The sequence below is a fragment of the Dioscorea cayenensis genome, chromosome 7 (genome assembly GCF_009730915.1).
Source record: "Dioscorea cayenensis subsp. rotundata cultivar TDr96_F1 chromosome 7, TDr96_F1_v2_PseudoChromosome.rev07_lg8_w22 25.fasta, whole genome shotgun sequence".
NCBI classification, from domain to species: Eukaryota; Viridiplantae; Streptophyta; class Magnoliopsida; order Dioscoreales; family Dioscoreaceae; genus Dioscorea; species Dioscorea cayenensis.
In genome coordinates, this window is record NC_052477.1 from 2,514,496 (window position 1) to 2,529,429 (window position 14,934).

General features: G+C 33.0%; 1 protein-coding gene across 3 annotated transcripts; it reads right to left on the reverse strand.

Annotated features, from left to right (window-relative positions):
* Positions 1-1,292: 1,292 nt before the first annotated feature.
* Positions 1,293-10,331, reverse strand: LOC120264883 (probable histone-arginine methyltransferase CARM1). 3 transcript variants are annotated; one of them, XM_039272765.1, is made up of 15 exons: positions 10,052-10,331; positions 9,873-9,941; positions 9,643-9,730; positions 8,671-8,811; positions 8,394-8,497; positions 8,203-8,301; positions 8,034-8,103; positions 6,418-6,514; positions 5,041-5,095; positions 4,367-4,450; positions 3,673-3,750; positions 3,299-3,402; positions 2,412-2,584; positions 2,161-2,315; positions 1,293-1,719 (listed from the first exon to the last, which is right to left on the reverse strand). In XM_039272765.1, exons 1-15 carry the CDS (start codon positions 10,202-10,204, stop codon positions 1,639-1,641), a joined length of 1,551 nt encoding a protein of 516 aa, XP_039128699.1. In that variant the 5' UTR covers positions 10,205-10,331; the 3' UTR covers positions 1,293-1,638. The 3 variants fall into 3 exon arrangements, with proteins under 3 accessions (XP_039128699.1, XP_039128696.1, XP_039128698.1); XM_039272762.1 differs by having other exon boundaries at positions 9,619-9,730; XM_039272764.1 differs by having other exon boundaries at positions 1,293-1,716; positions 9,619-9,730; positions 10,052-10,330.
* Between the last annotated feature and the right edge of the window lie 4,603 nt (positions 10,332-14,934).

Here is a 14,934-nt window from a genome sequence, read left to right on the forward strand (position 1 = left end):
AAAAACTTCATTCTTTTTTTTTCAATAGTCAATGTAAACATCTAGATTAAACGAAGGTGCTTTTTTTAAAATAATAATGGTAATAATAATAATCAAAACAAGCCCTAAATTGTATCTTATTACCAAATACTGCTCCAATGTGACTTGACCTATTCACATTGATTTAACCAAAGTGAATAAATATGAAGTGAAAAACGCATGCATTTGACTTAGCTATTCCCATGAAGGTACCAAAGTGAATAAATTTACTTTAAATTTTTTATATAATTTGAATCTATACTTTCTATTAGTTTTTAATAAATCTAGATCATTAACGGTTTTTTAACCCTAAAATTCTATTGGATTTAGATTTATTTGTAAAAATTTTATTATGGTATGTTTGAATCAATGTAATATTATGGTATTCATATTAGTTTTAACCTCCACAACACTAGGGGCGTTTGGATCCTGGATTGGATCTTTGGGAGTGGGAATCACAAGCACCCATGCATCACACTCTCATGTTTGGGTTAGGGTAATGGGAGTCCCATTGCTTTGATAGGATGGTCCGACCATCCCATCAAGGGGATTCCCATTACCTCTAAAATTGGGGATGATGGAATTCAAATATAATTCATTATTTTATACAAATGATTTTATTTACACAAAAAGATATAAATATAATTTTATCATCTCTCTTATTTTTTCCTATTCCTAACTCTCATTCCCTCCAACCAAACACTTCATTATCCTTCCCTTTCCCCCTATTTTTATTCCCATTCCTTCTTTGTTTTTTCATTCCCCTCTTCTCATTCCTATTCCGCAATCCAAACGACCCCTGAATATCTTGCTTCAATGCCATACAATATGTTAGAATCACATCTTGAATATATGGATGGTAGATGTTTTTCTTCTAATTATGTTAAGTATACAGTTTTTATTTTTATATTTGACTAAGCACTTCCATTAAATGTTTTGGTTACCATGAGTAAACAAGTGCCATAAATTATTTTAGTTGTGTATGACAGCCGCTCTAACACGCTTGCCTGAATGAATACAAAACAATGCGGATCATAAGTGAAACAGTTTAGATAGAAGATCAAGAGAAGAACATTAGCCAACCATGAAAAGAATATATATATATATATATATAATGCAGTTTAGCATGTGGCAAAGCAAACTCAATGTTGTCTAAGAGACAAAGCTCCTTGTCTTCAAAAAGGCACCAGAAATTGAAGTAAAATATACCATCCACACAGCTTCTCCTGAGATCAGTGCATGACAGTATATCATCTGAAGAGAAACAACATAACTAGACCCCAAAATCTCACATTCATTGACTATCAAGCAAGTGTTAAGCAGAGATGAATAAAAGAAACTTTTGCCTGACTACTTTTTCAGTCAATGCAGACTAGTTTTTTGTTCTTGTGAATGATTATTCTCAGCTTATGTCTTATACAGGCACACCACATAAGTTGCTGCTATCAGAACCCCCAGATGAGTAATAAATTTCACAATTGCACATTTGGAGGGGGTTCAAAATACTGAGTATCCATTGTCAAGGCATTATGAAGCGCACTATTGTACAAACACGAGCTGCGATAAATAATTGAGCCAAGAGGATTAATACACCTGCCTCTGAAGGGTTTTATAAGGCTTTCACAAGGCGGTCGAATTTGGTGAGGATTGTTGCATTAAGGCAGGGTCTACAGCATCCTGAATTTGAGGAGAGAGATCCTGCTAAGACAGAAATGAAGAACCATATTGTTGATGAACCAGACACCCAACTCATCCAACAAGGCGAAATTTCAGAAAATGATGAAAGACAACATCGTGCAACAGTGGAATCTCAATCTGTTATGCTAGTCCAATTATTTGAGGGGGCAATGCCATGTGAGATAAAATTAGGAGATACGCCTCCAGAAAAATTAAGCTTAGGTATGTCTGGTAGTCACTGTGGAGTCTTACAGACAAGGAATAAACCAACTTGGTGAGCTGCATTTATCAAAATGGTATAACTAACACTCCTAAATCCAGTTGCATCCAATAGATTCATTTATATAAAAGTTCATTTGTCAGACAAAAGCTAATGCAAATCATAATTATAATTTAACCGACATCACATGTTAATAACGCAAAATTTCAATAAATGATCCTTAAAGTTGGATACTTCTAACTCACCAGAGATGAAATCTGTTGCTGAGGCTGTTGTTGATCTTGCGCCCAGGCATACGGTTGTGGTTGGGACAATCGGTAGTATGGCTCTTTAAGATCAAGTTTGCCAGTAGATGTCTGTAGTATACCACCTTGTTCAGCTCCAGGCCCCCACATTTTAACTTCCAAACAAAATTCAGAAAACATATCAGCATTTCTACAGGTAGAAAATCAAAGTGAACACTTCTCAGGAAAGGAAATTTGGATATATCAACAACCTGACAAAGTCAGGTTAATGGTGTAGCTCTGAGCACTATGAGCTACCAGGAGTAGCCGTCCTGTAATTTCCTGCCCAGCCATAACATATAAAGGTTGGGAGAGCACACATCGTAATTGATACCAGTGAGTTGTTGGGGATCCTGGCGCCGTAGAAAGCCATCTTTGGACAGAACTGCAGTACAAGATAAGACCATTTGTCACAGGGCAGACCTTTTTCTAAACAGAAGCTGCAAGAAATCTAGTTTCATTGTCAAACAGAGAATGGCAAGCCAGCCTAGTTACATAGGCATGTAGGTGCATATCCTTGCTGATATGTTTTGGAACATAACAGTCATCCTGATATATAACTCATGCAATATCAAATTTCAAGGAAGAGAAAGGTTTATCATTTGCCAACATTACTTATATTCGGACTAACAGGCATCAGAATCAGACAAATGGTCAGTGTTAAAGCACTAAAGAATTTGAATTTTCAGAGTTAAATTCCAAACAACATAGAGATGTAATTTACCCAAAACAAACCAAATTACTGAGGATTGAATCCTCAATCACCCAATTTGTCTTGGGCCAACAAATAATGTGATAATCTTGTTTCAACAATCACCCTAGTGAAATTGTAAAAGTCAACCTCGACCAGACCAACAATGAAATGACAACTTCTCTAACAAATTACTATCTTGTTGTTACCCATAGTTTAGTTCAAATTATCCAATACCCAGCCTGAAGTCTGCACCTAGCAACATAGAAACAAAATTAGGGAGAGCAAAATTCAAACTTGCGATTAAGAAAAAGATGACATTGACCAAAGTTTCCATGGGTTTTAACAATGTGAATCATGAGATGAACAATGGTTTGCATTTGCAGAGATCAACAAAAAAGCAGTTACCTCCCATCAAACAAGACATCAAACCAGCAAGCTAGTCCATGAACCCTCGTACCAACAGTGGCTGTATAATTCAATGGGATGTCAATTTCATATAGTTCTTCTTCCTGTGAAATCGCCCATCATAAAATTAACCATAGATTTGGTTAAGAAATTTAAGTCTTCTACAAGACTAGAACAACCCTTAACAACATATGAATTAATGCAAAATTTTCATCAAAAAAGGGATCAGAAAACAACTGGTTGACAACCAAAAAGGTTGAACTTGATCCAAGATTTAATTGGGGAAAAAAAAAAAAAGAATTGGGTTCAATTGTTTTCAACATTAGAATAATTCTGATGAAAATAATTGATGGTTTATAAGGACAAAGGCATACCTTCATGTTAGTAAAGTTCAGTGTGTGGAAAGTAGGTGGAGATACCAGTAACCTTGGATCAAAAGCATCAACCACAGGCTGCACAATAGAATATGCAAAAATAAACCTAAGGTATTGCACCAGTAACAAATACCAACATATATTGGCAAATAGCATGTTCGAAATCCACAAAAAACAGGCAGGAACAAGTTGGGACAGTACAATGAAAGAGTAGTTGATCCACAATAGGGAAACCAGAAATAAACCTAGAATATTGACCAGTAAGAAGGTATATAGCAATTTAGAAAATTTTATCCTGCTCAAATCTGTGGGATGTGGATGTTTTCTTCGGCGAAACAAAGGGAATAAAGAAATCAAAACACCTTACAACTACTCATCCTTCAGGACTAATTTTCCCATATCTGAACATTACTGAACAAGCTAAAATACCAGCATTCTTGTAGAGGAGTTCAAATATATCTGAGATAGATTTAGTAATGCCAGATGAGCAAGAAGAGGAGACTCCTTTTTAAATGCATGCATTAGCTACTACAGAAATTTGAATCACACCCTCATAGCATGAATTAAATTTACCCACTCAATTACAGCTTATAAGCACGCAAGTGACTATCAAATCTCACTTTAAAATAGCCATATCAAGATATCCAAACATATTTTAAATAAAAACATTTTAAGGATAAATTGCAAGATACACCTGAGAAAAATATCCCTGAAAAGCAGATCCATATAATGATGTAAGATTAACCCCATAGTAGTTCTGTTGCTGCCAGAAAAGAGCCTGGGTACATGTGATTAGGAAAATATCAATTAAATTTTCAAGGAATTCAAAAGCAAATATAGCAGAGATTCATTCCTAAAAGGTATTTGTATATGCCAAAAACAAGAAAAGAAGAAATCCATAATTAAGTTAAAACTACATTTCTGATATGATTCAAAATTCAAATAATACCAATCAAAACATGATGCTTGTTCCAGAGTTATATGAGTATGCGAAAATGCTGGGAAAAAAAACATGGACAACATATTGTGTTTATTTCAATAAAGACTATAACACTAGTTAAACGAGGAAAGAAACCAAGTCATTGTGACTGGAGTTAAACGTATGGTAATATGATAAGACAAAACAACCTAGTAGCCTTTTAACACTTGAGAGAATCATATACTAAAATTGACAAAAGCAAAAAGCTTTTGAGAACCTTCAAGTTAATAAAAAAAATTAGACTCATTACATGAACCCTTTGAGTTATGAAATTAGAAAATAATGGCTAAAATTATGTGATTGCAATAGCCAGATCCAGTTTAGTGTTAGTATAATTTGACAGAGATACACGTGATGCAAGGGGGGGAATTTTTAATTTCCAAAGATACCTTATTTGCGATTTCGACATAAAGATATTCATCACTAAATGGGGCCATGTGTATCCTGTAAAAATGTTGATTTTAACAAGTCATATATAATATAATTTAAATGAACAAGTAAATATAAGCCAAGGAAACAGTAATAAACCCATATGATAGACTGGAATACTCAAATGCCAAAATCGGTCTTAAGCACCCCCACTTTCGCATGTGAAATAAAGATGATAGATGAAAATGGCAAAGTGTCATTCCAGATGCTTTATAGAGAGATATGAGTTTTATGGATCAGGTTCAATGGCATTTTATTTCAAACACAATGCTTTTCACACTATTCCTAATAACTAAAAACTTCATTTCCTCTGTTGAATTTGTAATCATATGCCAGATTTCAACACAAACAAAAAGTTAAATAATTACGTGACAGACAATTTTATCAACTGTCACCAAGAATATTATCAGAAATAAAAGCTCCACATTTACTAAAATATATTTTGGAAAACATTTCTCAATTGGTTGGGAAGACAGACTAGCCATGACCTAAAGACGAAAAAAAAATAGATTAGAGAGAGAAAATGGGATGATAGAGTGAGAAAAAATAAGAAACAAAGTTATGAAGTTAGAGAAAGCATAATTACCACATGTTTGCTTGGGGGATAATACCAAGGATATTTTTATTTTTTTTTAATATTTATACTTAATAATCAATTTTAATAAATTATTAATATTAATAAATATTTAGTATTATTTAAAAAGTGATATTTTAATTTTAAAATATTTATTTTTTATTAGTATTAATTAAGTCAGATTTTAGTTAGCTCATATAAAAATTTTCACCCAACCCAAAATTTAAAAAACAAATCCTTTAACACTACACCTAAACACACTCTTAGAAATTATGATTGTGTTTTGAACAAGGAAAATTGTAGTAAGAGAAGTACATACAAAAGGTACAATTAGAAAAAGTGGTAACCGAGGTTATCTAGAGAGTGAAAATTTAGTTCAGACGAAATAGTGATCAAACAGGTGGAAGGAAAAAAAGGTTAATGGTGTAATTAGAGAAAATTTAGATCGAGTGTGATTAGAAAGAAAAAGTGATGGTAAATATAAAATGGCCGATATAAAGACAAAATAGTTAAGGAGGATAATTGATAGTGACTTGGACAGAAGGCTTGGTTAACAAGCTTTCAGGATGAATTATTCATTTCAAAAGGATAACTCAAAAAGGCTATTACTAAAACATTCACAACAAAAAGAAATATATCGCAGTGACAGAACAAACAAATAACCAAGCCTAGTAACTGCTGGAACTAATTCTGCCACACTACCACCAACTCAAATTTACTCCAAGATAATAGAAAGTTTGAAGACACGAAAGCTTAAACATACCTCCCAATCGAAGGAAACATTTTCCCATTTGAAACAAGAAACCTATCTCTTGCAATCACATATGACTCAAGCATCCTTTCATTGACCAACAATGTGCCTAAAACATATTTTATATCCATGTCACAGACAATAAGAAATAATACAAATAATAATAATTTCATGTATTAAAGCAGCATTAGAAATATACCTTATTGAAAATTTGATACTCTACAAGAAGTATAAACATATAGGTTAAGGAGGATGCGGTGACAAAATAAACCAACAAGAAAACTGAGATATATTGTCAATCAGAAATATTTTCTTTTTAACCCATGGCTTTAACCACACGAATACACACATTTTCTTTTTACGAATGAAACTGACAGGCCAAATGTTCAATAATCAAGAAGCTGAATGACATTTATTTCATCAGTATGCTACAACACCAAAACCCCGTTTCACCCTTTGAAGCAACTATTATTGGTCAAAGACCAGATTCTCCTTCATTTTTTCTGTATGTTGTAGACTGTGATCTTAAGGCCTAAAGAAATATAAATCACAATTGCTTTGCGTACCAAATTTTACCAGCCATTGCAAAAGAATTGATCAAGTCTATATGGTAACGCAAAAAAAGTGAATTCACATAATAACAACCAGAGGTCAATTTCTTTTGAAGAAACCAAAAAAGAATTATGGCTCCACAAAATATCGTGTTAAGTGATTTATAGTCATACAAACAAGGCCAGGGAAAGCAGGACTAGCAAAAACAGCAAAAGATACTCTTTCATCAGAATGACTTCATGAATAGAGACAAGAATGCAGACAAAACATAATTAAGAAAACTTCACTTTGCAACACAGCATAATAAGGTTTGTTCGCATGAAGATATACATCAGAATATAAAATTGAGATCCCACACAAGGAAATATTAGTGCTATTGTAAAATATTAGCATGCCTTCTCCTTTGGATACTACTTCAAAGACTTTGTCGTTTTAAACAAATGTTAGTTAAATTGCATTTCAAGAATAAACAGGTCTCACTACAGAGTCCAATATGGCTGATTCATGGATGGAAAATATACTGTAAACAGACGATAATCCTCCTAGGATACAAAAGAAAAATAAGTATACATTTTATGCACTGGTGAAGCAATTTCTCACATGATAGACTTTAAGAAGGTTGTGCAATTGCAGATAAAAAGAATTATAGGACCATTACTTCCACCAGTGAAAGAGGCCTTAATATAGCAAAGATGCATATTAACTATTGGAATAAATGGTAAGGAACATTCAACAAAATAAGGAAAGGAGATTTACAAAAATAAATAAATAACAAAAAGAGAAGGAAGAACAACGAGGGGACAAATCCATCAAGCAAAACTAAATATATATAAAATTATATAGGGAACAAGTTCCACCTTACATTTGATGTGATAGTACATCCCTGTAGAGCATTTAGTCATGCAGTCATTTAAGCAATACTTCGGTGATGCTTTATATAAAAATTTTATAATCTTAAAAAAAATTTGTAGAAACAAAACTTTCTCAAATAATGTGAACATTGAGATAAAGACAAACAAACAGTATAATGCAACTTCAAACAAACAATTGGTAAGAAATGAAGTTAAAGAATTTACCCATTGGTTCAGAAATGAGAATATCTGCTTTCTCAGGTAAGTCAATTTCTTCAACTTTACCTTTGACAACCTGTATATAATCAGTCAATAAATACCCAGACAAATGAACATTATACCCCGACACAATGAGATGTCAGTCAGCAAATGGAAAGTACAACTTAAACCAGACCGTGATCCGCTCTCTCAACGATGGATTCCCATCAATTAGTTTGCGTGCATATTCTGCCATTTCAGATGCCTCGACAGCGTAAACATGCTTGGCACCAGCCTGTATTATTAACAAAATATCAGGATTGACCTTTTAATGGAAAAAAATATGATATCATCTATTAGAATTTTTCTAATACAAAGTATAAGCACCTGAGCAGCAAATAAAGAAAGAATACCACTACCAGCACCAACATCCACCACAACACGACCATGAAAATCTATACGGTTTTCAACCACTGCAGCATAATAAGTTCCTGAAAAAAGATAGTTGCATAAGCATCTGAAGAACTCACCTATTATCAAGGATTATATATATACATACAATTCCACAAAGGAGAATGAATTAAGGCTTAAATGCAAATACAATGTGAAAAAATATTGCAGGAGTTAAAGCAGAAAGATAATCAAAATAGTCTTATGGTATAACCTGTCCTCACATAATCTTGCAACATATTCTGCTGATGTAATAGCTGGCCATAGTAATGGAAATACATCTTGGCAGAAGTTGATTCTATTTTATCGTCAAATTTGCTTTTATGAACAATTACTGTTCCATTTTCAAGTGATCCTGAAATAAAAACATATTGAGAAAAAAAAATTTAAGGATCTCCGTATCAGTTGAACAATAATATAAACATTGAAATAATTCTTGGCAAAAGTGACTTCTATTTATCATCATATTCAAGCTCCGCTATATATTGAAGTAATATCATCATCAACCAACCACAACAATGGAAAAAAACAAAGATATATCCCTGATGGTCATATAACCATCCTACCTTAGAGGACAGGAATATACATTCATATTAATGCACTAACACTAAAAACATCACGAAAACACTTGCAAGGATTTTTAGACCCCTCAAATAACTAGAGAAAAAAGAAAGCACAAAAAGAATGCCATTGCCTCTTAAAAGGAAGGTGGAAGATGATTAATACAATAATGAAACACGTCAGTAGTGTAGGGCCTGATACATAGTGCCTCAAATCTTCTTGGCTTCTCTCGAACATATTTGTCTACCTGTTTTTCTCACTTTAACCCTCATTCTGTTCCTTTTTGTCTATTTTGAAGCAGATGATGCCAACCGAGTATCTTACATTGCTCTAATCTGTCCTGGATTTAATTTACCATTTTCTGAGTGAACCCTTCATAATGAGTCCATAAATAGTTTCAAGCATCAAAACTTTCCTTGTCATCCATTGACGCTAATTGAAAAGTCAATAATGTTGCCAAAATTTCAGATTCAAGCACATTAAAAAATCTTAAATCACAAAAGCAAAGTTTTTAAGTCCTCGGACTAAAATGGAGAAATATTCAAAGCTCAGAAAAATGCATACTACTCAAAAAAGACTGCAACTTTAAATAAATTCATACCCTCAGATGTGCCATTGATCTTACCATGTCTGCACTTCTCAACAGCAGAACAAAAATCTCGGCTCTCATTCTCCGTGCCAAACTCAAACTTTAATGCTCTCGAGAAAGAATTCTGTGTCACAAAGTGTACCATTATTCTTCCAAACAATATCTAACATTTCACCTTCTTCTATCAACAACAAACACAGGAGCACAAACAAACACTCATACTAGGACATCAATAAACTCGTAGCATCATAAAATGGCAGCTTTACCTTATCTTCATTCCCACTCTTCGATTCCCCCGTGACAAAGAGCAACGTCACAGCGCTCAATCTCAAAACCTGAAAAACAATAAAAGATCAATCCCAGACCAAGAAACAGGATTCAAATAACAAAAAGAAACAAAACCCTAAATCCCAAACCCACATTCCCCAACTCCTCACAAGCTAACCTGGGCTGTCTTGAGATCGAACCGGATCTCGACGGAGTCCGGTAGTCGAAGCCGCAACTGGCCAGGGTCGAAGCAAGCAGCAGCAACAAAAGGTTGTTGGCCCGAGGCCGAGGCGGAGATGTCGGAGACGGAGACGCCGGCAAACTCCGCCATGGATCCGATGAATTGGTTGGGGGGAGATTAGGGCTTGGGAGGTGGACGCACTAGGGTTTTGGGCGGTGGGGGTTTGCAAAGATAGAGAAGCTTGGTTTGGGGGCGACTTAGCCGCAAAATGAACAGAGTGAGATGTCGTCATCAATATAAAGGTCTGGGGAAACGGCTCATGAGGACAAGTGGGATCATTCTTTACCGGAGAGAACAAAAAAAATCATAAATAAAAGTGGAAATTGCCAAAAACACCCAATAAATTTGTAATATTACCAAAAAACACCTTAGTTTTCAGACTCCCAAAACCCTTTCTTTGAATCTGATGATTTTTTTAAAGCCCCTCAAACATCTAACGATGATTGATAGAGTTAATTTGGAATTTTTGGACGAAATTGTCACTGCAGTGGGAAGTTGTGGCGAGTGTGATGAGTTGCTATAAATGCCTTGCAGGTCATGATGAGTTTCATTTAAAAATGAAGCTCTATTTTTAAATATGAGGTATGAGGTTCAAAATGAGGGCTCTGCTTAAAAATAAGTTCTCTGTTTAGAAATGAGTTCTACGTTTAAGAAATGAGTTCTACTGTTTATATCTTGTTTGTCTTTGTTTAACTATCGATGTTTCGTTTAATATATTGCGTTTACGTTTAAAAAGTGCTTAAATATCGTTGTTTCTATTTAAATATGTACGAGTGGTCAAGATTAATTGGTTTTTATATCCAGGATTAATTTATCACGTAAATATTTGTTTTTCTGTTTAAATATTAATGTTTTTGTTTAAAAATGAGTTTTATGTTTAAAAAAATGAGGGTTTGCTTAAGAAATGAGTTTTCTGTTTAAGAAATGAGGTTTCGTTTAAGAAATGAACTCTCGTTTAAGAAATGAGTTCTCTGTTTAAAAATGAGCTCTGCTTTAAGAAATGAGTACATGCAAAAAGAATGCAAAAAGAATGAAAAATGTATGCAAAAAGGTTTAAGAGCAATGATGGAATTTCATATACGCAGGGGTAAAAAGGAAGTGAAACAATAAAGGAAGGGTGTATCGAGGTATGCAAAACTCACGAGTACATTTGGGAAGTTTTTGAAATTATCGAGGGTAAGATGAATTTTCTCTAAATAAAATCATAAATAATATTTATATTTATATTTATATTTATATGAGTTTAAGTAATTTACGCAATTACCTAAATTACTGTTTATTAAGGATGTTTGTTTGCAATCGTTAGATGATGATTCAATGGCTATTATTTATATAGATACTGTATAGATTTACCATTTATAATCACTGTGTATCAATGTATAACATTGTTTGCACTGTTTAATACTTTTTATGAATGGATTTTAGCCGTTGGATGATGATCTAATAGCTACTATAGATGTCCCGATATTTGACCCTTAATGATGGGCCCTCTATGCATATATTTTATTCAGTCCTTTTTATTTGTCTATTTTAACTAATTCACATGTATTCTCTCCGGTCATTTTTACTTGTCTTATTTTAGAGGGTTTTTTTTTCTTTTTACTTGTTTGTTTAGAAAAATTATGAATGATTAAATATTATTTTTTAAAATTTATTTTTTATTAATGTATCTCTACAGCTTCTAATAAACTATATTCAACTACATATTTATTAAATTATATTTTAAATAAGAGTAAATTTGGAAAGTTAACATAATTTTTTATAGAATTTAGATTGCCAACTAATTTCAACTATTTTTTAATCCATGTGAATTAGGTATAATGGAAAAGTAAAAAGGACCGGAGGAGTAAAAAAAAATAAGTTAAAATTAGTTGGTAATCAAATTTTATAAAAAAAATTATGTTAACTTTTCGTAATTACTCTTATTTAAAACGTGATTTAATAAAATGTATAGTTTAATATAAGTTATTGGAGGTTGTAGAAGTATACTATATATAAATGGTAAATTTAAAAAAATAATATTTAATAATTCATAATTTTTTAAAAAAACAAGTAAAAAAGATTTGAGGGGTGTGTTTGTTTTGATGTATTAGGAGTTACATGTAACTCCAAATACATTGTCAATCAATCTTTTGTTTGGTTCAATGTATTCAATTTTCAGTTAACCACCAAAATCCCTTTGACTGGATAAAGATGGAGGATTTGGTTTTACGGCTAAATCCACCGTAAAACCAAATCCTTGAATTTGGTTTTACATTTGTGAGGATTTTCAGCTGGACTTCTCCTTCGCTTGCATTCCTCGATCTCTCCTTTGCCTCTTCCTCGCTAATCAGAGAAGTCGCCTCTGGAGGACCTCGACGATCGCTGCCACCTCCTTCATTCTTTCCTTGCCGATTGGAGAAGTCATCTCCATTCGTTCTCCAACAATCGCTTCCACTTTTGCCTCAGTTCTTTCCTCGCCAATCGGAGAAGTTACCTTTGTTCCTTTCTCGAAGATAGTTGCCATCTTTGCCTCTATTCTTTCCTCACCGATTGGAGAAGTCACCTCCATTCCTTCATCAACGATCACCCTTTTCTTCTCCTCCGTTACTTCCCCACCTATCAGAGAAGTCGCCTCCTTTCTTTCGCACTGATCACTCTTCTCCTTTGCCAAAATCCTGCAACCGTCCAACGAGTGGCCAAGATCCCCCAAGGCTTGTCTCCCTTGTATAGATCCTGCAACCATTATTCGATCAGAAGTCTTCACTTGGTACTCAACATTAGTCCACACCCACAAAAGAGAGCTCTTGGTCAATCGATTTTGTTTCAATAATTTGTTATTTTTGTTGATTTTGCTGATTAATTTGTGGAGGTGGCTGCGAATTTTGTTTGAATTTTCCTCTTGGTTTGTATAACCGTGAACCTCCACGGCGCTTCAGTTTGTGGAATCGTGAACATTGCTTGACTATAGTGCTCGTGGAGTACTTCTAGTTTTCAAAGTTTTCTCTTTAATCCCTGGATTGGATGAATAAATGTTATGATTGTGAGATTCTTCTTTGTTTTGTGTTTTATGATCTTTTGCTTATGTTTTTGTAATGAGTCTTTATTTCCTTTGCTTGTTGATGATGGTGATTGTTAATCTATGTTTCCTAATGATATTGTTCATTTCTGTTATTAGATCAAGACAATACTGGGAAAAAAACAATCATTTTGCTAGATTTTTGTATGTTAATTTAGTTTAAAAGATTTAGTTTGGATTGCTTGTTTTTGTTTGGTTTGCATAACAGATGGTCAGTTTCTCTATTAAGTTGTACAAGTTTTGATATCTAAGGAAAGTTGTAGTTGGTCTTTTTTTCGGCTATGAATGGTGATGTTTTTGGTCTAATCCATGATCCATCTCTAATTTTTTATCATCTTTTAAATAAGTGGAACATAGCTTTTCCCCGGTTACTATGATATTGTTATATTTCTATCAATTTCTATGTTTTCCAGAAAATAGACAATCATTTCTACAACAGACTCAGTTTGCACCCTGCAGTTCAAGGAAAACTTGTGCTCCTTGTTTATATTATGCAAATGATATTCTTTTACTAGAAGGGATGTTGTTATATTTCTATCAATTTCTATGTTTGCCAGAAAATAGACAATCATTTCTGCAATAGATTCAGTTTGCACCTTGCAGGTCAAGGAAAACTTGCGCTCCTTGTTTATATTATGCAAATGATATTCTTTTACTAGAAGGTAAAACCTTATGCACATAATAACCCTTTTTTTTCCTAAGTTCATGTATTATTTGAACATGTTCTCAATGAAGATGAGAAGTTCCCCTGTAGAGCTTGGTGTTGTTTTTGGTGAAGTTGTGTTTAATCTCAGTTCTGGGTAGTTTTCAAAGCAATTTAGAATTTTAAATAGCTTGGTGTTTAATCTCAGTCCTTGGGTAATTTTCAAAGCAATTTAAAATTTTAAATAGCTACTTATTGTGGCCATTCTCTTTTTGTTCAGGTCTATTGATTTTTGAAATTCATGTTCAAAATGGAAACAAGACCAAATTTTGATTAAATTTCTTCTTCCGATTTTGAAAATGATGAGTAGAGTGGCCTTGATTTCAATGGTTGCTTGAAATTTTCTTTTCTTAGAATAAGTGAATAAATATAATAATTGATTAATAATAAAAATAGTAAATAATATATTAACCACCACCTTAACTTTTAGTTTATCAATGATTTAATTTATTATTACTAATTATTAAATATAAACTTTAAAATATAATAATAATAAATAATAATAATAAATTAAATACTAAAGTTAATAATTAATAAATATTTAATATTTAGTATAGCATAATAAACTGATATATAATAAAATAAGGGGGTAATCTTACCATAAGTAACTATATCCTCAAAATACATCCAACCAAACATATGTTTTTCAATTCCAGATTTACAAATCCTTCCTAACAAACATAAAATTTTATAATTTAGTAATTTCAGTTATATCCAACCAAATACAAGGTTTGACTGCACTGTATTTTGAAAACCAACCAGTTACATTGTAACTAAAAATCCACTGTATTTAAAATTACATCCAACCGAACGCCACCTCAGCGGTTGAAGGTTTGTGATTTATTTATATTTATCAAAAATATATATGTATTGATATTTATTGAGATAGGATGAATATATAAGTATTTTAGCCATATTTGTTTGGTCTATTAGTATCGGGTTTCTTGCATAAAATGGTTTTTCCGTTAAAGAGACAAATTCGAATCCTAGCTCAAGCATGTGGAGAGTACAGGTATTGTAGAGCTCAGCTCTTCGAGTATACCCATCTCTGACACACGA

What these genes read in the sequence shown, in the direction of transcription:
- LOC120264883 (XM_039272762.1), bottom strand. Translation starts at nt 10,204, where the DNA reads ATGGCGGAGTTTGCCGGCGTCTCCGTCTCCGACATCTCCGCCTCGGCC. An exon ending in ATGTTTCCTTCGATTGGGAG is followed by an intron (nt 5,096 to 6,417) that starts GTATGTTTAAGC and finishes ACATTTTTACAG; the next exon opens with GATACACATGGCCCCATTTA. An exon ending in TGAACTTTACTAACATGAAG is followed by an intron (nt 3,403 to 3,672) that starts GTATGCCTTTGT and finishes GCGATTTCACAG; the next exon opens with GAAGAAGAACTATATGAAAT.